Source organism: Ascaphus truei, chromosome 19 (assembly GCF_040206685.1).
Source record: "Ascaphus truei isolate aAscTru1 chromosome 19, aAscTru1.hap1, whole genome shotgun sequence".
NCBI classification, from domain to species: Eukaryota; Metazoa; Chordata; class Amphibia; order Anura; family Ascaphidae; genus Ascaphus; species Ascaphus truei.
Window position 1 is genome coordinate 25,877,264 of NC_134501.1, and position 24,715 is coordinate 25,901,978.

The window sequence follows — 24,715 nt, forward strand, 5'->3', positions numbered from 1 at the left end:
GTTAACCCAGAGGTACCCCAGTGCTCAGGACATCCTCCCCCCCATCTCCCCCAACAGGTCAGGATTTCAGGCTATCCCGGCTTCAGCACAGGTGGCTCAATGAGTCCCTGCTTCAGCACAGGTGGCTCCCTCAGGGACTGATTGAGCCACCTGTGCTGAAGCAGGGATATCCTGAAATCCTGACCAGTCGGGGGGAGGGGGGCTAAAGAGCGGGGGAAATCATCCCGCCAACCGCTTGTTCTGCGTTAAGAAAGTCTCGCCCCGCCCAACGTCTGCATGTCCCTGTTGTACCAAGAGATACACGGGTAGATCTCAGTTTAGCCGACCCAGCCCAGACACAAAAATCAGTGGCAAAGTCGTTTAAAAAATTTTTTTTTTTTAAAGGTAGAAACGTCACATTTGTGGTACAAACATACCGGTAAATAAAGGGTAACAGCGTGAAGGTACAAAACGGTTAATAAATATTAACAACAACCGCATTGCGATACACAGTCGCACACAGTTGCACACCTTGAAGGGGATCATTCTGGCGTCAGTGTCTTTTTAATGAACAAGTCTTAACCTCTTATCTGCCAAAGGAATCTGCAACTCCAGTCTGGCAGCCAAGAGGTTAACCCCATTAGCCAAGTTCCTATTAACACCATTTCCCTCTCCACTCAGAATCACAATGAGTCTGAAAGGGCCTCTATAAAGGACTTGAAACTAGGCCTATCAATATGTTTTGTGTCATTTGTAGGCTTTTAAAAGACAGGGAAAAATCCCAAGACCCCAGCAAAAACAAGAGACTTATTTAAAGATGGCCTCACGTTATCTAACGTATTGGAATGTTTGTGCGTCTGTATGAACCTTTTAATGGGCAGCACGGAGGTGGATACCGTTCCTGATCCCCCGGAGGACGCCCGATCAGCCTTACAAAGTCCGAGCGCGGCAGGATTTGCTGCGCTCAGTATCCCATTGGAAGCCATTAGCTCGATTTTATTTCAATGCGGTTTTTTTTCTCGGATTTTCAGCACAATTATTCCTGCGATCGATCTGGGCGCCGTTCCGAGGCCCGTACTCGCGCGGCGTCAGAGAGTCGTCTCCGATTACAAAAAAAGAAGGTGTGGGTCATTTTAGACGGTAAACTTCAGGTCAACCAAATTGTTCGGGCTTTGATCTCTATGCCGTTATATTGTGGGTATCTGGCCTATTCTCCAGGAAATCAGATGGTAACAACACAAGAGATAGTAACCCCTTCATCCAAACTGGAGCCAACAATATATAGGCAAATTTGTGGCTTGCCTTCGAATACGCATTTTGATCACCGCCAGCCTATGCCAATAGAAGCCGGACTATTTTGCATTTTCACATCCCATGGTGCATTGCAAGACTGCCTTCCTGTCTCTCTACCAGTAAAATCAGAGCCCAAAACTGAACACCGAAAATTAGAGGTTCAAATAAAATGACCGGCATTAAAAGCTGCTCCCCTCCCCGGCTCCTTCGTTAAAAAGGTAGAGAGATGCATTTCTGCGCCATTTTAAATTCGGCTCCGGATGTACTTACCCGTTTAGTTGCTGGCGTTACTTCCTGGACATTTAAACAGTCGTCCAATAAGAAGCTGCAACATCATCCACCCCCAGTGATGTGGCGGCTTCCTATTGGCCGGTGGGATCAAAAGATTTGGTCGCCATTTTAAATGTCCCTAAAAGGGAAGAAAAACACCAACTAAACCAGTCTAACTTTTTCCCTAACAGGGGGTCCCTGGAGCGGGGCCAGCTCCTGAGACACCCAGTTAAAAATGATAATATATATATTGTTTTTTAGCTATTGATTTAAAAAAAAATAACAAAAAAAACATATCCGGGATTGCCGCTTTATAGAACGCCACGTCTTGGAACGACGCAGAACACGAAGCGAAACGGTTTGCACCTGGGCAGATATGAGCGCATACGGCACTTAACCCTTTCACAGCCAGAGGGGCTGCCTCGGCAGTGTAGAGGTTAACAGACGCACTGTATGCTGCATCGGGCATTGTAAACGCGTCGCAGGTTAAAAAGGAAAGAAAATGTCAATATTGTTCTGAAATGTGAGAAAACGGCACAAAAGTCCGCTTTAATAAAAAACGGTATTAAAAAGCACTGCTGCGCAAATAAGGATGGATGGGGGGGGGGGGGCGTGGCGATAAATGCAGAGCACGGGGTGAGACTTGAGCGCTTTAATGAGAGCAGACTTAAACCGTTCAGCAGCTTCAGAGGTCGCAATACGTTGTCAGGCACTCCGGCGCTGAAGGGGTTAAACCCCCCCCCCCCCTCCCCCGGTTTTGCCATATAAAAATAAAGTGCCTCCCCACGGCAGCGCAAGAAAAATGACATTACCGGCAACAAAAACCACAAATGACCTGATTAATTCGCTAAGCTGGCTGGAGGCGTCCCGCGTCCAATTACCCGGCTGACCACCTGTCAGAGCTGCAAAGTTACTTTGCCGTTACCTCCAGGGCAGTGCTGGGCCCGGTGCTCCGTGAGGTCGCTCAGCGAATCAAAGTCCTGCTGGCAGTTATCGCACGTGTAAATTGCCTCATCGTCCAGGTCCTCCTCTTCCTCAAGCTGCTCCTCCTGGCTGGTCACGCTGTTCCCGTCTTCCAGGGCTCGGGAGTCCAGCGCGTCGCGATCGGCGTCCCCTGTAGGCACAGGAAGAACTTTAACCAATATATATTTATACACACATATACACGTGAGTGTGGGCGAGAGAGAGAGCGGGCGAGAGCAAGAGCGAGAGAGAGAGAGCGGGCGAGAGAGAGAGAGCGGGCGAGAGAGAGAGAGCGGGCGAGAGAGAGCGGGCGAGAGAGAGAGGGCGAGAGAGAGAGGGAGAGAGGGCATGAGAGAGAGCGGGCGAGAGAGAGAGAGCGGGCGAGAGAGAGAGAGCGGGCGAGAGAGAGCGGGCGAGAGAGAGAGCGGGCGAGAGAGAGAGAGCGGGCGAGAGAGAGAGAGCGGGCGAGAGAGAGCGGGCGAGAGAGAGAGGGAGAGAGGGCATGAGAGAGAGCGGGCGAGAGAGAGAGAGCGGGCGAGAGAGAGAGAGCGGGCGAGAGAGAGAGAGCGGGCGAGAGAGAGAGAGCGGGCGAGAGAGCGGGCAAGAGAGAGAGAGAGCGGGCAAGAGAGAGAGAGCGGGCGGGAGAGAGAGAGCGGGCGAGAGAGAGAGAGCGGGCGGGAGAGAGAGAGCGGGCGGGAGAGAGAGAGCGGGCGGGAGAGAGAGAGCGGGCGGGAGAGAGAGAGCGGGCGAGAGAGAGAGAGCGGGCGAGAGAGAGAGAGCGGGCGAGAGAGAGAGCCGGCGAGAGAGAGAGAGAGCCGGCGAGAGAGAGAGAGAGCCGGCGAGAGAGAGAGAGCCGGCGAGAGAGAGAGAGCCGGCGAGAGAGAGCGGGCGAGAGAGAGAGAGCGGGCGGGAGAGAGAGCGGGCGAGAGAGAGAGAGCGGGCAAGAGCGAGAGCGGGAGAGAGCGAGAGAGTGAGCGAGAGAGAAAGAGTGTGTGAGTGTGAGTGTGTGAGTGTGAGTGTGTGTGAGTGTGTGTGACACACGCCGAGATAGACCGAATATTGACGGGTAAGCCGATTACCTGGCTGCACATAAACCCATTCTCCAGACCCCTCTGGTAACCAAAGGGTTAAACTCCCACCCTCCCACCCCTGGTTTAGCCACAGAGTTATTACCCCTATAATACTTTCTACAACTTGCCCAGTGGGGTACAAAATGACCACGCCGCCCGGTTTTAACCCATGAAAATTGCCTCGGACTAAAATGAAATAGCAGTAACACGTTCAAAGAGTTAAATCTGGATAATTGCCACAAAAATCACAGTCTACAAAGATGTTTAAATAGATGTTTGTGCAACTAGTCTGTGAACACGGTGAGCGGGGACGTGGGAGGGGTTACATTCCCTCTGCCGGGTGTGTGATATCACTTTGTGCGGAGCTGGAGTTTGCGCAGGAAAAGCCCCCTCCGCTCTCTCACAGGGACAGCGGGACAAGCCCCTCGCACCCATTAAAAGAAAGTTCTTCCTAATTTCCAAAGAAACCAAAAACAGTCAAATCTCCCCTTTAAAAGCAGCTATCCCGTTGAAGCTCGCTACTCTCAGCGCTGGGGACTTCTGGGGTAATTATCCTGTGAAGGGCCCAAGAAAACATGGCCGATAGTATCAAGCAATAGGAAGTCGCAACTGATGTTGTGCCTTTCTATTGTCTCGCTGATCGTGCGAGATTTATCAGCCATGTTGTTTACGTCAACAGGAAGCATTAAACCCCGGTGCTGAGCACAGCGCGCCAGCGTCCGAGGCCGACCCAGTGGCAATTACGTCAAACAAATGATAACGGTAAAAAAAAAGAGAAAAACTAGTAGGCGGATGTGCTTCATTAAAAACCCACAGGCCTCAAACTACACCAGACAAGCTGCAAATAATCCTGGGAGCATGTGGAAATGACAATATTTGAGCACTATAACAAAGCTATCTCGAGGGTGTGATTTATTGCATCTTAACACCAAATACGCTTTTTAAAGGACGATCTACTGATTTTAGGATTCACCGTGCAGAACAGCTACAACCTATCGCCCAACATGCCCTCGGCCTTGTGCTTCTAGCCCCATATTATCGGAATTCAACGTCTTGCGGCATTTTTACGCAGCACAAAAATAAAATATAATGAAATAGTGAGCGTGTCTGAGAGCGAGCGTGTCTGTCTGAGAGCGAGCGTGTCTGTCTGAGAGCGAGCGTGTCTGTCTGAGAGCGAGCGTGTCTGTCTGAGAGCGAGCGTGTCTGTCTGAGAGCGAGCGTGTCTGTCTGAGAGCGAGCGTGTCTGTCTGAGAGCGAGCGTGTCTGTCTGAGAGCGAGCGTGTCTGTCTGAGAGCGAGTGTGTGTCTGAGAGCGAGTGTGTGTCTGAGAGCGAGTGTGTGTCTGAGAGCGAGCGTGTCTGTCTGAGAGCGAGCGTGTCTGTCTGAGAGCGAGCGTGTCTGAGTATGTATGTAAGTAAGATGGGGGGGTAACATAGCTGTAAACATGTATACTTGCACACACATACAATGCCTTGCAAGCCACGTTTGGCAGCAAGGGTGTTAAGAGCTTTGTAAAGATCAGCAAGTGACACAGAACGTGGCAGAAAAATGTAATAATATATATTAATTATTATTATATATTAATACACACACACAAATAAGCACATCAATTATAACCCCATTTTCTATAGCCTTTATTACTACCCATAAAGGCCCCTTTGGCAGCGAATATGTTCCGGAGAGCTCCGTGCATTAACATAACACCCGTTTAATTAATCTAATTAGAAACCGCGTGTTTTGCGCAAACATTGGGAGAAGCTTTGAAAATACAAAATATCAAAAACCCTTTTAATTGGGCTCGTCAGCATATGATACGCACTCGTCAGGTCCTCTCCCGCGCCTCTGGGGGGGGACGCACGGCAAAAAGGTGGGGAGCAGCCACCAGACACGGCTAATAACGACCCGCTCTCCCTAATGAAAATAAGAAATGTTCTCGTTATAGTAATTAAGCTCGCAAAGAGTTCGGGAGAAGGGAAATTAGATTTATTTACTTGCCGCCGCCCCTCTTGCTGATGAGGCGTCAGCTATTTGGGAGAGGTTCTAATTAACCCTAATTTACATGATGTGCACTTTTGGACGCGCCATTCCCCGCGCTCGCTCGTTTGTAAACGGTGCTGGAGTGAGAAGTAATAATCAGTAATTAAAGGGGTAACTTCGTGCCCTGACCCAAAATCCTCGGTCTCGTATTTAAGCACTTTAAAAACCAGAGACAATTAAGATAAAGCGCATTAAAATAAAAACCACATTAAAAAGGCATTAGCCTGGTAATATAGCACAGTGCACAAAAAAGTTGGTAATGATGGGGGAAAATATGCTGTTTTGGGCAATGTTTTATTCTCAGCAAAGTGGAAACCGATTGTCCTGGATATCGTTCAACTGCTCCAGGACTTAACCACATCCAATTTACGGATGTATCAGAGAAAGAGGGGTTTATGCGCACTGCTCATTCCGTTGCAGAACCGTTTATTACACCCCACGCAGAATTCACACATTTGCCTCTTTAGATATGAAGGCCTTTGGAGGGCGCCCAAAAAAAAAACAGCGCAGAGAGACGCAAACGGTGATAAATATTATTATAATAACATATGTTCGCCATGTAAAGTGACAAAAACCCTCCCCCTGTACAGTGAATTAAAATGCCACTTGTTGATACAGTCGCACGCCTCAGACAGGCCTGCAGCTCTGCCCTTCCACACGGTCGCTTAGGAAACAATGCTTCCTCTGCAGCCAGGGATTCTGGGTAATCTCATGCAAATGAGCACAGTGTCACCTTAAGCTTCTTGTACATTGGGGTCCATGTTAAAATGGAAAGCTAAAAAAAAAGGTGGCACACGGTGTCTTCGTTTGCATGGCGTCACCCAGAATCCCTTGCTGCAGTGGAATCATTGTATGCTAAGAGATAATGGGGAAAGGCAGGTTTGGCTGATATAGACGTACAGACAAAAGATTTTCAGTGATCTAAACAAGAGATATATATATTAGATAGATATATCTATGATATACACACATACATACACACACATACATATTGACACACACACATCTTTTTAGAATGAAATAGCATCACGTCTTGGGATTCCTCTTGGGGTTGGGATGGCACACTGCCCGGGGGTACTGCCCGGGGGTACTGCCCGGGGGTACTGCCTGGGGGTCAAGCTTGGAAAATAACCTGGGCTCGTCATTCCATACAGGCGACTTCCTCTGAAAAGTATTTCAAAACTATTTGACACTTCTGTAACTATGACATGTACCTACAGCAGGGGTGGGAAACTCCAGTCTTCAAGGGCCTCCAACAGGTCAGGTTTTAAGGATATCCCTGCTTCAGCCCGGTTGCAGTCTTTGACTGAGCCACCTGTGCTGAAGCAGGGATATCCTGAAAACCTAACCTGTTGGTGACCTTTGAGGACTGGAGTTGCCCAGCCCCTGAGCTAAGGAGTCAGAGGTCAACCCTTCACAGGACCAAGGTGAAATCATGTGCAGCTGGCCATTCTGGCAGCGGAATGGTTAACCGCAGGCGGCTGCAGGGCGCCAATCCCAGATAAGAGTTTCATTAGCTTCTGTGCATGGCATTCCTTTAACTCTTGCACACGCAGCGAGTAAATAGCCCGTCTCCTCTCACTCCCCCCCCCCCCCCACCACCACACACTGGGAGAGCAGGTAACTCCCCGACTCCATCAGCCCACTGACCAGAACCTCTGCACCACCCCCCCCCCCCCCCAATCTATTCTGCCTTTCATTACGGCCATCCTATTAAAAGCCCCTCGTGTTGTACTCTGTTCATTTGAAATTACAATGTATATTGAGTTTCCGCTGGTGCAAACCCATTAAACTAGTGAGAAGTCGGGCCGCTGCCCTCCATGCGAGCGTGCACCCAATTACATCGGGGCTTTAATTGTCCGGTGTCCACACACCACGGCTACTCCAGTAACAATGTGATGGGGCTGCTTGGGAGGCTCTGCAGTAACGATGTGATGGGTGCTTGGGAGGCTCTGCAGTAACAATGTGATGGGTGCTTGGGAGGCTCTGCAGTAACAATGTGATGGGCTGCTTGGGAGGCTCTGCAGTAACAATGTGATGGGGCTGCTTGGGAGGCTCTGCAGTAACAATGTGATGGGTGCTTGGGAGGCTCTGCAGTAACAATGTGATGGGCTGCTTGGGAGGCTCTGCAGTAACAATGTGATGGGGCTGCTTGGGAGGCTCTGCAGTAACAATGTGATGGGGCTGCTTGGGAGGCTCTGCAGTAACAATGTGATGGGCTGCTTGGGAGGCTCTGCAGTAACAATGTGATGGGGCTGCTTGGGAGGCTCTGCAGTAACGATGTGATGGGGCTGCTTGGGAGGCTCTGCAGTAACAATGTGATGGGGCTGCTTGGGAGGCTCTGCAGTAACAATGTGATGGGTGCTTGGGAGGCTCTGCAGTAACAATATGATGAGGCTGCTTGGGAGGCTCTGCAGTAACAATGTGATGGGTGCTTGGGAGGCTCTGCAGTAACAATGTGATGGGCTGCTTGGGAGGCTCTGCAGTAACAATGTGATGGGGCTGCTTGGGAGGCTCTGCAGTAACAATGTGATGGGGCTGCTTGGGAGGCTCTGCAGTAACAATGTGATGGGGCTGCTTGGGAGGCTCTGCAGTAACAATGTGATGGGCTGCTTGGGAGGCTCTGCAGTAACAATGTGATGGGGCTGCTTGGGAGGCTCTGCAGTAACGATGTGATGGGGCTGCTTGGGAGGCTCTGCAGTAACAATGTGATGGGGCTGCTTGGGAGGCTCTGCAGTAACAATGTGATGGGTGCTTGGGAGGCTCTGCAGTAACAATATGATGAGGCTGCTTGGGAGGCTCTGCAGTAACAATGTGATGGGTGCTTGGGAGGCTCTGCAGTAACAATATGATGAGGCTGCTTGGGAGGCTCTGCAGTAACAATGTGATGGGCTGCTTGGGAGGCTCTGCAGTAACAATGTGATGGGGCTGCTTGGGAGGCTCTGCAGTAACAATGTGATGGGGCTGCTTGGGAGGCTCTGCAGTAACAATGTGATGGGGCTGCTTGGGAGGCTCTGCAGTAACAATGTGATGGGCTGCTTGGGAGGCTGTGCAGTAACAATGTGATGGGGCTGCTTGGGAGGCTCTGCAGTAACGATGTGATGGGGCTGCTTGGGAGGCTCTGCAGTAACAATGTGATGGGGCTGCTTGGGAGGCTCTGCAGTAACAATGTGATGGGTGCTTGGGAGGCTCTGCAGTAACAATATGATGAGGCTGCTTGGGAGGCTCTGCAGTAACGATGTGATGGGTGCTTGGGAGGCTCTGCAGTAACAATGTGATGGGCTGCTTGGGAGGCTCTGCAGTAACAATGTGATGGGTGCTTGGGAGGCTCTGCAGTAACAATGTGATGGGTGCTTGGGAGGCTCTGCAGTAACAATGTGATGGGGCTGCTTGGGAGGCTCTGCAGTAACGATGTGATGGGGCTGCTTGGGAGGCTCTGCAGTAACGATGTGATGGGGCTGCTTGGGAGGCTCTGCAGTAACAATGTGATGGGGCTGCTTGGGAGGCTCTGCAGTAACAATGTGATGGGTGCTTGGGAGGCTCTGCAGTAACAATGTGATGGGTGCTTGGGAGGCTCTGCAGTAACAATGTGATGGGTGCTTGGGAGGCTCTGCAGTAACGATGTGATGGGGCTGCTTGGGAGGCTCTGCAGTAACAATGTGATGGGGCTGCTTGGGAGGCTCTGCAGTAACAATGTGATGGGCTGCTTGGGAGGCTCTGCAGTAACGATGTGATGGGGCTGCTTGGGAGGCTCTGCAGTAACAATGTGATGGGGCTGCTTGGGAGGCTCTGCAGTAACAATGTGATGGGTGCTTGGGAGGCTCTGCAGTAACAATGTGATGGGTGCTTGGGAGGCTCTGCAGTAACAATGTGATGGGTGCTTGGGAGGCTCTGCAGTAACAATGTGATGGGGCTGCTTGGGAGGCTCTGCAGTAACAATGTGATGGGGCTGCTTGGGAGGCTCTGCAGTAACAATGTGATGGGCTGCTTGGGAGGCTCTGCAGTAACAATGTGATGGGGCTGCTTGGGAGGCTCTGCAGTAACAATGTGATGGGCTGCTTGGGAGGCTCTGCAGTAACAATGTGATGGGTGCTTGGGAGGCTCTGCAGTAACAATGTGATGGGGCTGCTTGGGAGGCTCTGCAGTAACAATGTGATGGGTGCTTGGGAGGCCCTGCAGTAACAATGTGATGGGCTGCTTGGGAGGCTCTGCAGTAACAATGTGATGGGGCTGCTTGGGAGGCTCTGCAGTAACAATGTGATGGGTGCTTGGGAGGCTCTGCAGTAACGATGTGATGGGGCTGCTTGGGAGGCTCTGCAGTAACAATGTGATGGGGCTGCTTGGGAGGCTCTGCAGTAACAATGTGATGGGCTGCTTGGGAGGCTCTGCAGTAACAATGTGATGGGGCTGCTTGGGAGGCTCTGCAGTAACAATGTGATGGGCTGCTTGGGAGGCTCTGCAGTAACAATGTGATGGGCTGCTTGGGAGGCTCTGCAGTAACAATGTGATGGGTGCTTGGGAGGCTCTGCAGTAACGATGTGATGGGGCTGCTTGGGAGGCTCTGCAGTAACAATGTGATGGGCTGCTTGGGAGGCTCTGCAGTAACAATGTGATGGGTGCTTGGGAGGCTCTGCAGTAACAATGTGATGGGTGCTTGGGAGGCTCTGCAGTAACAATGTGATGGGGCTGCTTGGGAGGCTCTGCAGTAACAATGTGATGGGTGCTTGGGAGGCTCTGCAGTAACGATGTGATGGGGCTGCTTGGGAGGCTCTGCAGTAACAATGTGATGGGCTGCTTGGGAGGATCTGCAGTAACAATGTGATGGGCTGCTTGGGAGGCTCTGCAGTAACAATGTGATGGGGCTGCTTGGGAGGCTCTGCAGTAACAATGTGATGGGGCTGCTTGGGAGGCTCTGCAGTAACGATGTGATGGGCTGCTTGGGAGGCTCTGCAGTAACAATGTGATGGGGCTGCTTGGGAGGCTCTGCAGTAACAATATGATGAGGCTGCTTGGGAGGCTCTGCAGTAACAATATGATGAGGCTGCTTGGGAGGCTCTGCAGTAACAATGTGATGGGGCTGCTTGGGAGGCTCTGCAGTAACGATATGATGGGCTGCTTGGGAGGCTCTGCAGTAACAATATGATGAGGCTGCTTGGGAGGCTCTGCAGTAACAATGTGATGGGGCTGCTTGGGAGGCTCTGCAGTAACGATGTGATGGGGCTGCTTGGGAGGCTCTGCAGTAACGATGTGATGGGGCTGCTTGGGAGGCTCTGCAGTAACGATGTGATGGGGCTGTTTGGGAGGCTCTGCAGTAACAATGTGATGGGGCTGCTTGGGAGGCTCTGCAGTAACAATGTGATGGGTGCTTGGGAGGCTCTGCAGTAACAATGTGATGGGGCTGCTTGGGAGGCTCTGCAGTAACAATGTGATGTGTGCTTGGGAGGCTCTGCAGTAACAATGTGATGTGTGCTTGGGAGGCTCTGCAGTAACAATGTGATGGGTGCTTGGGAGGCTCTGCAGTAACAATGTGATGGGGCTGCTTGGGAGGCTCTGCAGTAACAATGTGATGGGGCTGCTTGGGAGGCTCTGCAGTAACAATGTGATGGAGCTGCTTGGGAGGCTCTGCAGTAACAATGTGATGGGGCTGCTTGGGAGGCTCTGCAGTAACAATGTGATGGGGCTGCTTGGGAGGCTCTGCAGTAACGATGTGATGGGGCTGTTTGGGAGGCTCTGCAGTAACAATGTGATGGGGCTGCTTGGGAGGCTCTGCAGTAACGATGTGATGGGTGCTTGGGAGGCTCTGCAGTAACAATGTGATGGGGCTGCTTGGGAGGCTCTGCAGTAACGATGTGATGGGGCTGCTTGGGAGGCTCTGCAGTAACGATGTGATGGGGCTGTTTGGGAGGCTCTGCAGTAACAATGTGATGGGGCTGCTTGGGAGGCTCTGCAGTAACAATGTGATGGGTGCTTGGGAGGCTCTGCAGTAACAATGTGATGGGGCTGCTTGGGAGGCTCTGCAGTAACGATGTGATGGGGCTGCTTGGGAGGCTCTGCAGTAACAATGTGATGGGGCTGCTTGGGAGGCTCTGCAGTAACAATGTGATGGGGCTGCTTGGGAGGCTCTGCAGTAACAATATGATGGGGCTGCTTGGGAGGCTCTGCAGTAACAATATGATGAGGCTGCTTGGGAGGCTCTGCAGTAACAATGTGATGGGGCTGCTTGGGAGGCTCTGCAGTAACAATGTGATGGGGCTGTTTGGGAGGCTCTGCAGTAACAATGTGATGGGTGCTTGGGAGGCTCTGCAGTAACAATGTGATGGGGCTGCTTGGGAGGCTCTGCAGTAACCATGTGATGGGGCTGCTTGGGAGGCTCTGCAGTAACAATGTGATGGGGCTGCTTGGGAGGCTCTGCAGTAACGATGTGATGGGTGCTTGGGAGGCTCTGCAGTAACAATGTGATGGGTGCTTGGGAGGCTCTGCAGTAACAATGTGATGGGTGCTTGGGAGGCTCTGCAGTAACAATGTGATGGGTGCTTGGGAGGCTCTGCAGTAACAATGTGATGGGTGCTTGGGAGGCCCTGCAGTAACGATGTGATGGGCTGCTTGGGAGGCTCTGCAGTAACAATGTGATGGGCTGCTTGGGAGGCTCTGCAGTAACAATGTGATGGGTGCTTGGGAGGCTCTGCAGTAACAATGTGATGGGTGCTTGGGAGGCCCTGCAGTAACGATGTGATGGGGCTGCTTGGGAGGCTCTGCAGTAACAATGTGATGGGCTGCTTGGGAGGCTCTGCAGTAACAATGTGATGGGTGCTTGGGAGGCTCTGCAGTAACGATGTGATGGGGCTGCTTGGGAGGCTCTGCAGTAACGATGTGATGGGGCTGCTTGGGAGGCTCTGCAGTAACGATGTGATGGAGCTGCTTGGGAGGCTCTGCAGTAACGATGTGATGGGGCTGCTTGGGAGGCTCTGCAGTAACAATGTGATGGGTGCTTGGGAGGCTCTGCAGTAACAATGTGATGGGTGCTTGGGAGGCTCTGCAGTAACAATGTGATGGGGCTGCTTGGGAGGCTCTGCAGTAACGATGTGATGGGGCTGCTTGGGAGGCTCTGCAGTAACGATGTGATGGGCTGCTTGGGAGGCTCTGCAGTAACAATGTGATGGGTGCTTGGGAGGCTCTGCAGTAACGATGTGATGGGCTGCTTGGGAGGCTCTCCAGTAACAATGTGATGGGGCTGCTTGGGAGGCTCTGCAGTAACAATGTGATGGGGCTGCTTGGGAGGCTCTGCAGTAACAATGTGATGGGGCTGCTTTGGAGGCTCTGCAGTAACAATGTGATGGGCTGCTTGGGAGGCTCTGCAGTAACAATGTGATGGGTCTGCTTGGGAGGCTCTGCAGTAACAATATGATGGGGCTGCTTGGGAGGCTCTGCAGTAACAATGTGATGGGCTGCTTGGGAGGCTCTGCAGTAACAATGTGATGGGTGCTTGTTAGGCTCTGCAGTAACAATATGATGAGGCTGCTTGGGAGGCTCTGCAGTAACAATGTGATGGGTGCTTGGGAGGCTCTGCAGTAACAATGTGATGGGTGCTTGGGAGGCTCTGCAGTAACAATGTGATGGGGCTGCTTGGGAGGCTCTGCAGTAACAATATGATGAGGCTGCTTGGGAGGCTCTGCAGTAACAATGTGATGGGTGCTTGGGAGGCTCTGCAGTAACGATGTGATGGGCTGCTTGGGAGGCTCTGCAGTAACAATGTGATGGGCTGCTTGGGAGGCTCTGCAGTAACAATGTGATGGGGCTGCTTGGGAGGCTCTGCAGTAACAATGTGATGGGGCTGTTTGGGAGGCTCTGCAGTAACAATGTGATGGGTGCTTGGGAGGCTCTGCAGTAACAATGTGATGGGGCTGCTTGGGAGGCTCTGCAGTAACAATGTGATGGGTGCTTGGGAGGCTCTGCAGTAACAATATGATGAGGCTGCTTGGGAGGCTCTGCAGTAACAATGTGATGGGCTGCTTGGGAGGCTCTGCAGTAACAATGTGATGGGGCTGCTTGGGAGGCTCTGCAGTAACAATGTGATGGGCTGCTTGGGAGGCTCTGCAGTAACAATGTGATGGGGCTGCTTGGGAGGCTCTGCAGTAACAATGTGATAGGGCTGCTTGGGAGGCTCTGCAGTAACAATGTGATGGGGCTGCTTGGGAGGCTCTGCAGTAACGATGTGATGGGGCTGCTTGGGAGGCTCTGCAGTAACAATGTGATGGGGCTGCTTGGGAGGCTCTGCAGTAACGATATGATGGGCTGCTTGGGAGGCTCTGCAGTAACAATGTGATGGGCTGCTTGGGAGGCTCTGCAGTAACAATGTGATGAGGCTGCTTGGGAGGCTCTGCAGTAACGATATGATGGGCTGCTTGGGAGGCTCTGCAGTAACAATGTGATGGGCTGCTTGGGAGGCTCTGCAGTAACAATGTGATGGGGCTGCTTGGGAGGCTCTGCAGTAACAATATGATGAGGCTGCTTGGGAGGCTCTGCAGTAACAATGTGATGGGTGCTTGGGAGGCTCTGCAGTAACAATGTGATGGGGCTGCTTGGGAGGCTCTGCAGTAACAATGTGATGGGGCTGCTTGGGAGGCTCTGCAGTAGCAATATGATGAGGCTGCTTGGGAGGCTCTGCAGTAACGATGTGCTGGGGCTGCTTGGGAGGCTCTGCAGTAACGATGTGATGGGCTGCTTGGGAGGCTCTGCAGTAACAATGTGATGGGCTGCTTGGGAGGCTCTGCAGTAACAATGTGATGGGCTGCTTGGGAGGCTCTGCAGTAACAATGTGATGGCTGCTTGGGAGGCTCTGCAGTAACGATGTGATGGGCTGCTTGGGAGGCTCTGCAGTAACAATGTGATGGGCTGCTTGGGAGGCTCTGCAGTAACGATGTGATGGGCTGCTTGGGAGGCTCTGCAGTAACGATGTGATGGGTGCTTGGGAGGCTCTGCAGTAACAATGTGATGGGTGCTTGGGAGGCTCTGCAGTAACAATGTGATGGGTGCTTGGGAGGCTCTGCAGTAACAATGTGATGGGGCTGCTTGGGAGGCTCTGCAGTAACGATGTGATGGGGCTGCTTGGGAGGCTCTGCAGTAACGATGTGATGGGCTGCTTGGGAGGCTCTGCAGTAACAATGTGATGGGCTGCTTGGGAGGCTCTGCAGTAACAATGTGATGGGCTGCTTGGGAGGCTCTGCAGTAACGATGTGATGGGGCTGCTTGGGAGGCTCTGCAGTAACAATGTGATGGGGCTGCTTGGGAGGCTCTGCAGTAACGATGTGATGGGCTGCTTGGGAGGCTCTGCAGTAACAATGTGATGGGGCTGCTTGGGAGGCTCTGCAGTAACGATGTGATGGGGCTGCTTGGGAGGCTCTGCAGTAACGATGTGATGGGTGCTTGGGAGGCTCTGCAGTAACAATGTGATGGGGCTGCTTGGGAGGCTCTCCAGTAACAATGTGATGGGGCTGCTTGGGAGGCTCTGCAGTAACAATGTGATGGGTGCTTGGGAGGCTCTGCAGTAACAATGTGATGGGCTGCTTGGGAGGCTCTGCAGTAACAATGTGATGGGCTGCTTGGGAGGCTCTGCAGTAACAATATGATGAGGCTGCTTGGGAGGCTCTGCAGTAACGATGTGATGGGTGCTTGGGAGGCTCTGCAGTAACGATGTGATGGGGGTGCTTGGGAGGCTCTGCAGTAACGATGTGATGGGGCTGCTTGGGAGGCTCTGCAGTAACGATGTGATGGGTGCTTGGGAGGCTCTGCAGTAACGATGTGATGGGTGCTTGGGAGGCTCTGCAGTAACAATGTGATGGGCTGCTTGGGAGGCTCTGCAGTAACGATGTGATGGGCTGCTTGGGAGGCTCTGCAGTAACAATGTGATGGGGCTGCTTGGGAGGCTCTGCAGTAACGATGTGATGGGTGCTTGGGAGGCTCTGCAGTAACAATGTGATGGGGCTGCTTGGGAGGCTCTGCAGTAACAATGTGATGGGTGCTTGGGAGGCTCTGCAGTAACGATGTGATGGGCTGCTTGGGAGGCTCTGCAGTAACAATGTGATGGGTGCTTGGGAGGCTCTGCAGTAACAATGTGATGGGGCTGCTTGGGAGGCTCTGCAGTAACGATGTGATGGGCTGCTTGGGAGGCTCTGCAGTAACAATGTGATGGGGCTGCTTGGGAGGCTCTGCAGTAACAATGTGATGGGGCTGCTTGGGAGGCTCTGCAGTAACAATGTGATGGAGCTGCTTGGGAGGCTCTGCAGTAACGATGTGATGGGGCTGCTTGGGAGGCTCTGCAGTAACAATGTGATGGGTGCTTGGGAGGCTCTGCAGTAACAATGTGATGGGGCTGCTTGGGAGGCTCTGCAGTAACGATGTGATGGGCTGCTTGGGAGGCTCTGCAGTAACAATGTGATGGGGCTGCTTGGGAGGCTCTGCAGTAACAATGTGATGGGGCTGCTTGGGAGGCTCTGCAGTAACGATGTGATGGGCTGCTTGGGAGGCTCTGCAGTAACGATGTGATGGGGCTGCTTGGGAGGCTCTGCAGTAACAATGTGATGAGGCTGCTTGGGAGGCTCTGCAGTAACGATGTGATGGGCTGCTTGGGAGGCTCTGCAGTAACGATGTGATGGGTGCTTGGGAGGCTCTGCAGTAACAATGTGATGGGGCTGCTTGGGAGGCTCTGCAGTAACAATGTGATGGGGCTGCTTGGGAGGCTCTGCAGTAACAATGTGATGGGTGCTTGGGAGGCTCTGCAGTAACAATGTGATGGGCTGCTTGGGAGGCTCTGCAGTAACAATGTGATGGGTGCTTGGGAGGCTCTGCAGTAACGATGTGATGGGTGCTTGGGAGGCTCTGCAGTAACGATGTGATGGGGGTGCTTGGGAGGCTCTGCAGTAACGATGTGATGGGCTGCTTGGGAGGCTCTGCAGTAACGATGTGATGGGGGTGCTTGGGAGGCTCTGCAGTAACGATGTGATGGGTGCTTGGGAGGCTCTGCAGTAACGATGTGATGGGTGCTTGGGAGGCTCTGCAGTAACAATGTGATGGGCTGCTTGGGAGGCTCTGCAGTAACGATGTGATGGGCTGCTTGGGAGGCTCTGCAGTAACAATGTGATGGGGCTGCTTGGGAGGCTCTGCAGTAACGATGTGATGGGTGCTTGGGAGGCTCTGCAGTAACAATGTGATGGGGCTGCTTGGGAGGCTCTGCAGTAACAATGTGATGGGTGCTTGGGAGGCTCTGCAGTAACGATGTGATGGGCTGCTTGGGAGGCTCTGCAGTAACAATGTGATGGGTGCTTGGGAGGCTCTGCAGTAACAATGTGATGGGGCTGCTTGGGAGGCTCTGCAGTAACGATGTGATGGGGCTGCTTGGGAGGCTCTGCAGTAACAATGTGATGGGGCTGCTTGGGAGGCTCTGCAGTAACAATGTGATGGGGCTGCTTGGGAGGCTCTGCAGTAACAATGTGATGGGCTGCTTGGGAGGCTCTGCAGTAACGATGTGATGGGGCTGCTTGGGAGGCTCTGCAGTAACAATGTGATGGGTGCTTGGGAGGCTCTGCAGTAACAATGTGATGGGCTGCTTGGGAGGCTCTGCAGTAACAATGTGATGGGGCTGCTTGGGAGGCTCTGCAGTAACAATGTGATGGGGCTGCTTGGGAGGCTCTGCAGTAACAATGTGATGGGGCTGCTTGGGAGGCTCTGCAGTAACAATGTGATGGAGCTGCTTGGGAGGCTCTGCAGTAACAATGTGATGGGGCTGCTTGGGAGGCTCTGCAGTAACGATGTGATGGGTGCTTGGGAGGCTCTGCAGTAACGATGTGATGGGTGCTTGGGAGGCTCTGCAGTAACAATGTGATGGGTGCTTGGGAGGCTCTGCAGTAACAATGTGATGGGTGCTTGGGGTGCTCTGCAGCAACGATGTGATGGGCTGCTTGGGAGGCTCTGCAGTAACAATGTGATGGGTGCTTGGGAGGCTCTGCAGTAACAATATGATGGGTGCTTGGGAGGCTCTGCAGTAACAATGTGATGGGTGCTTGGGAGGCTCTGCAGTAACGATGTGATGGGTGCTTGGGAGGCTCTGCAGTAACGATGTGATGGGTGCTTGGGAGGCTCTGCAGTAACAATGTGATGGGTGCTTGGGAGGCTCTGCAGTAACGATGTGATGGGCTGCTTGGGAGGCTCTGCAGTAACGATGTGATGGGTGCTTGGGAGGCTCTGCAGTAACAATGTGATGGGTGCTTGGGAGGCTCTGCAGTAACAATGTGATAGGTGCTTGGGAGGCTCTGCAGTAACAATGTGATGGGGCTGCTTGGGAGGCTCTGCAGTAACAATGTGATGGGGCTGCTTGGAAGGCTCTGCAGTAACAATGTGATGGGTGCTTGGGAGGCTCTGCAGTAACAATGTGATGGGGCTGCTTGGGAGGCTCTGCAGTAACAATGTGATGGGGCTGCTTGGGAGGCTCTGCAGTAACAATGTGATGGGGCTGCTTGGGAGGCTCTGCAGTAACAATGTGATGGGTGCTTGGGAGGCTCTGCAGTAACAATGTGATGGGTGCTTGGGAGGCTCTGCAGATTCCGATTGCTAGTTCTATGTCCATTGTGCTGCTCGGACACTGGTTGGATTGGGCGGCCTCGTGGGAACTGCAGGGCAGAGTTTGCTCCCTTAATTCCATACAGCAGGGTTCTCAACTCCAGTCATTAAGACCCCGCAACAGGTCAGGCTTTAAGGATATCCCTCCTTCAGCACAGGTGGCTCAATCAGTCCCTGCTTCAACACAGGTGGCTCAGTCATTGACGGAGCCACATGTGCTGAAGCTGAGATATCCTTAAGACCTGTCCTGGTGGGGGGGGGGGTGTCTTGATGCCTGGAGTCGAGCCCCCACCCCCCCTGTCACACAGGTATCGTTATTAAACATATAATAGAAACAGGTTTCAACATCCAACACCAGAATATAGAAGGGAACAATATTAATGGAACTTGTATCCGATGCACAGACTGGCCCCTTCCCCGTGCTACATATATATCACACAGACTGGCCCCTTCCCCCGTGCTACATATATATCACACAGACTGCCCCTTCCCCGTGCTATATATATATCACACAGACTGGCCCCTTCCCCCTGCTACATATATATCACACAGACTGGCCCCTTCCCCGTGCTACATATATATCACACAGACTGACCCCTTCCCCCTGCTACATATATATCACACAGACTGGCCCCTTCCCCATGCTACATATATATCACACAGACTGGCCCCTTCCCCGTGCTACATATATATCACACAGACTGACCCCTTCCCCGTGCTACATATATATCACACAGACTGGCCCCTTCCCCGTGCTACATATATATCACACAGACTGGCCCCTTCCCCCTGCTACATATATATCACACAGACTGACCCCTTCCCCGTGCTACATATATATCACACAGACTGGCCCCTTCCCCCTGCTACATATATATCACACAGACTGGCCCCTTCCCCGTGCTACATATATATCACACAGACTGACCCCTTCCCCGTGCTACATATATATCACACAGACTGGCCCCTTCCCCGTGCTACATATATATCACACAGACTGGCCCCTCCCCCGTGCTACATATATATCACACAGACTGGCCCCTCCCCCGTGCTACATATATATCACACAGACTGGCCCCTTCCCCCTGCTACATATATATCACACAGGCTGGCCCCTTCCCCGTGCTACATATATATCACACAGGCTGGCCCCTTCCCCGTGCTACATATCACACAGACTGGCCCCTTCCCCGTGCTACATATATATCACACAGACTGGCCCCTTCCCCGTGCTACATATATATCACACAGACTGGCCCCTTCCCCGTGCTACATATATATCACACAGACTGGCCCCTTCCCCCTGCTACATATATATCACACAGACTGGCCCCTTCCCCGTGCTACATATATATCACACAGACTGGCCCCTTCCCCCTGCTACATATATATCACACAGACTGGCCCCTTCCCCGTGCTACATATTTATCACACAGACTGGCCCCTTCCTCGTGCTACAAATATATCACACAGACTGGCCCCTTCCCCGTGCTACATATATATCACACAGACTGGCCCTTCCCTGTGCTACATATATAATCACACAGACTGACCCCTTCCCCCTGCTACATATATATCACACAGACTGGCCCCTTCCCCCTGCTACATATATATCACACAGACTGGCCCCTTCCCCCGTGCTACATATTTATCACACAGACTGGCCCCTTCCCCGTGCTACATATATATCACACAGACTGGCCCCTTCCCCCGTGCTACATATTTATCACACAGACTGGCCCCTTCCCCGTGCTACATATATATCACACAGACTGGCCCCTTCCCCCGTGCTACATATTTATCACACAGACTGGCCCCTTCCCCGTGCTACATATATATCACACAGACTGGCCCCTTCCCCCTGCTACATATATATCACACAGACTGGCCCCTTCCCCATGCTACAAATATATCACACAGACTGGCCCCTTCCCCGTGCTACATATATATCACACAGACTGGCCCTTCCCTGTGCTACATATCTATCACACAGACTGACCCCTTCCCCCTGCTACATATATATCACACAGACTGGCCCCTTCCCCCGTGCTACATATTTATCACACAGACTGGCCCCTTCCCCGTGCTACATATATATCACACAGACTGGCCCCTTCCCCCGTGCTACATATTTATCACACAGACTGGCCCCTTCCCCGTGCTACATATATATCACACAGACTGGCCCCTTCCCCCGTGCTACATATTTATCACACAGACTGGCCCCTTCCCCGTGCTACATATATATCACACAGACTGGCCCCTTCCCCCTGCTACATATATATCACACAGACTGGCCCCTTCCCCATGCTACAAATATATCACACAGACTGGCCCCTTCCCCGTGCTACATATATATCACACAGACTGGCCCTTCCCTGTGCTACATATCTATCACACAGACTGACCCCTTCCCCCTGCTACATATATATCACACAGACTGGCCCTTCCCTGTGCTACATATATATCACAGACTGGCCCCTTCCCCCTGCTTCATATATATCACACAGACTGGCCCCTTCCCCCTGCTTCATATATATCACACAGACTGGCCCCTTCCCCCTGCTACATATATATCACACAGACTGGCCCCTTCCCCCTGCTACATATATATCACACAGACTGGCCCCTTCCCCATGCTACAAATATATCACACAGACTGGCCCCTTCCCCGTGCTACATATCTATCACACAGACTGGCCCTTCCCTGTGCTACATATATATCATACAGACTGGCCCCTTCCCCCTGCTACATATATATCACACAGACTGGCCCCTTCCCCCTGCTACATATATATCACACAGACTGGCCCCTTCCCCCTGCTACATATATATCACACAGACTGGCCCCTTCCCCATGCTACAAATATATCACACAGACTGGCCCCTTCCCCCTGCTACATATATATCACACAGACTGGCCCCTTCCCCATGCTACAAATATATCACACAGACTGGCCCCTTCCCCGTGCTACATATCTATCACACAGACTGGCCCCTTCCCCGTGCTACATATATATCACACAGACTGGCCCTTCCCTGTGCTACATATATATCACACAGACTGGCCCCTTCCCCCTGCTACATATATATCACACAGACTGGCCCCTTCCCCCTGCTACATATATATCACACAGACTGGCCCCTTCCCCCTGCTACATATATATCACACAGACTGGCCCCTTCCCCATGCTACAAATATATCACACAGACTGGCCCCTTCCCCGTGCTACATATATATCACACAGACTGGCCCCTTCCCCGTGCTACATATATATCACACAGACTGGCCCCTTCCCCCTGCTACATATATATCACACAGACTGGCCCTTCCCCCATGCTACAAATATATCACACAGACTGGCCCCTTCCCCGTGCTACATATATACTTTGCCAGCACAGACTGGCCCCTTCCCTGTGCTACATATATACTTTGCTAGCACAGACTGACCCCTTCCCCGTGCTACATATATACTTTGCCAGCACAGACTGGCCCCTCCCCCGTGCTACATATATACTTTGCCAGCACACAGACTGGCCCCTCCCCCGTGCTACATATATACTTTGCCAGCACAGACTGGCCCCTCCCCCGTGCTACATATATACTTTGCCAGCACAGACTGGCCCCTCCCCCGTACTACATATATACTTTGCCAGCACACAGACTGGCCCCTTCCCTGTGCTACATATATACTTTGCCAGCACACAGACTGGCCCCTTCCCTGTGCTACATATATACTTTGCCAGCACAGACTGGCCCCTCCCCCGTGCTACATATATACTTTGCCAGCACAGACTGGCCCCTCCCCCGTACTACATATATACTTTGCCAGCACACAGACTGGCCCCTTCCCTGTGCTACATATATACTTTGCCAGCACACAGACTGGCCCCTTCCCTGTGCTACATATATACTTTGCCGGCACAGACTGGCCCCTTCCCCGTGCTACATATATACTTTGCCAGCACAGACTGGCCCCTCCCCCGTGCTACATATATACTTTGCCAGCACACAGACTGGCCCCTTCCCCGTGCTACATATATACTTTGCCAGCACACAGGCTGGCCCCTTCCCCGTGCTACATATATACTTTGCCAGCACAGACTGGCCCCTTCCCCGTGCTACATATATACTTTGCCAGCACACAGACTGGCCCCTTCCCTGTGCTACATATACACTTTGCCAGCACACAGGCTGGCCCCTTCCCCGTGTTACATATATACTTTGCCAGCACACAGACTGGCCCCTTCCCCGTGCTACATATATACTTTGCCAGCACACAGGCTGGCCCCTTCCCCGTGTTACATATATATTTTGCCAGCACACAGACTGGCCCCTCCCCCGTGCTACATATATACTTTGCCAGCACACAGACTGGCCCCTTCCCCGTGCTACATATATACTTTGCCAGCACAGACTGGCCCCTTCCCCGTGCTACATATATACTTTGCCAGCACACAGACTGGCCCCTCCCCCGTGCTACATATATACTTTGCCAGCACAGACTGGCCCCTCCCCCGTGCTACATATATACTTTGCCAGCACAGACTGGCCCCTCCCCCGTGCTACATATATACTTTGCCGGCACAGACTGGCCCCTTCCCCGTGCTACATATATATTTTGCCAGCACAGACTGGCCCCTCCCCCGTGCTACATATATACTTTGCCAGCACACAGACTGGCCCCTCCCCCGTGCTACATATATACTTTGCCAGCACAGACTGGCCCCTCCCCCGTGCTACATATATACTTTGCCGGCACAGACTGGCCCCTCCCCCGTGCTACATATATACTTTGCCAGCACACAGGCTGGCCCCTTCCCCGTGTTACATATACACTTTGCCGGCACAGACTGGCCCCTTCCCCGTGTTACATATACACTTTGCCAGCACAGACTGGCCCCTCCCCCGTGCTACATATATACTTTGCCAGCACAGACTGGCCCCTTCCCTGTGTTACATATACACTTTGCCGGCACAGACTGGCCCCTTCCCCGTGTTACATATACACTTTGCCAGCACAGACTGGCCCCTTCCCCCGTGCTACATATATACTTTGCCAGCACAGACTGGCCCCTTCCCCCGTGCTACATATACACTTTGCCAGCACAGACTGGCCCCTTCCCCGTGTTACATATACACTTTGCCAGCACAGACTGGCCCCTTCCCCCGTGCTACATATATACTTTGCCAGCACAGACTGGCCCCTTCCCCGTGCTACATATATACTTTGCCAGCACAGACTGGCCCCTTCCCCGTGCTACATATATACTTTGCCAGCACAGACTGGCCCCTTCCCTGTGCTACATATATACTTTGCCAGCACAGACTGGCCCCTTCCCCGTACTACATATATACTTTGCCAGCACAGACTGGCCCCTTCCCTGTGCTACATATATACTTTGCCGGCACACAGACTGGCCCCTTCCCCGTGCTACATATATACTTTGCCAACGTTGCGCCTGCAGAGCAAGGCCCTGATGAATAGTCAGTGGAAGCACATACCCAACAGCTGACACAAGACGTGTAACCCGGCTCTCCGTGGCACACATGACTCATGCCCGTGAGTGCATCTGGCCACTTCCACCCAGCAGATCTCGCTCACGGCCTCCTCTCTGTTGCCTTTGGCTGCCAGCAGCTCTTTCCACAGAAGGAGCCAGCACCCCCGCTCCCCCCACCCCCCCACCTCCTCCTCTCAGCATTTCACAAGCACCTTCTGGTTTCCCTTGTGACTTCTGTTCCATAGCTGGACTCCTTCCCCCTGCTCTCCCTTCTCTCAGGCCGGCTAGTGATGGAGCCACGATAAATTACCTCAGCCACCATATGGCAGCACTTACCATGGCACTGTAATATTCTACATGTATACACAAACACACACACACACACACACACACACACACACACAACTACTTCAATTCTGCCACATTTATAGAAGGGTATAATGTGCACATATATGTACGTTTGCACACAGATACAAGGCTAAGAATGTGGGCAGTATACAAGCGTGTATGGGCCGTATGTACATGAAATCCAGTGTGGAATGGAACTGGGACACCTCACTGGTGCAGTATTCCCAGATTTTGCAAAGGCTTTTGATACTGTTGATCATGCTATCCTGCTTAACAAACTCCAGAGCTCTGGAATAGGGAAGCATGCTTTAAACTGGTTTCAGTCCTATCAGGTAGATCCCAACATGTGTCCATCTCAGGCTCTAACTCCAACCCCCTGGATATCACCTGTGGTGTCCCGCAAGGCTCTGTTCTGGGGCCCCTACTCTTCTCAGTGTTCATTAATGATCTTCCCACAGCTTGTAAGGAAGCCTCAATACACATGTATGCAGATGACACAATCCTATATGCGCACAGCCATAGCCTCTCTGACCTTCAACACATACTTCAGTCTGACTTTTTGAGACTCGAAAATTGGATTTCCCAAAACAAACTGTTTTTAAACACGGACAAGACTGTAACAATGGTATTTGGGACCAAGGC

At 52.4% G+C, this 24,715-nt stretch overlaps 1 protein-coding gene across 4 annotated transcripts in view; it reads right to left on the minus strand.

The window, feature by feature from the left end:
- ZNF423 (zinc finger protein 423) overlaps window positions 1–24,715 on the minus strand; it is a 231,760-nt gene that overhangs the window by 164,053 nt on the left and 42,992 nt on the right. For 3 of the 4 annotated variants that reach the window (XM_075576999.1, XM_075576998.1, XM_075577000.1), the window contains one exon: window positions 2,468–2,656. In XM_075576999.1, the coding sequence (XP_075433114.1) occupies window positions 2,468–2,656 (189 nt within the window). Of the gene's footprint in view, window positions 1–2,467; window positions 2,657–23,729; window positions 23,872–24,715 lie in introns of those variants that run through there. The other variant, XM_075577002.1, reaches the window with a different exon arrangement.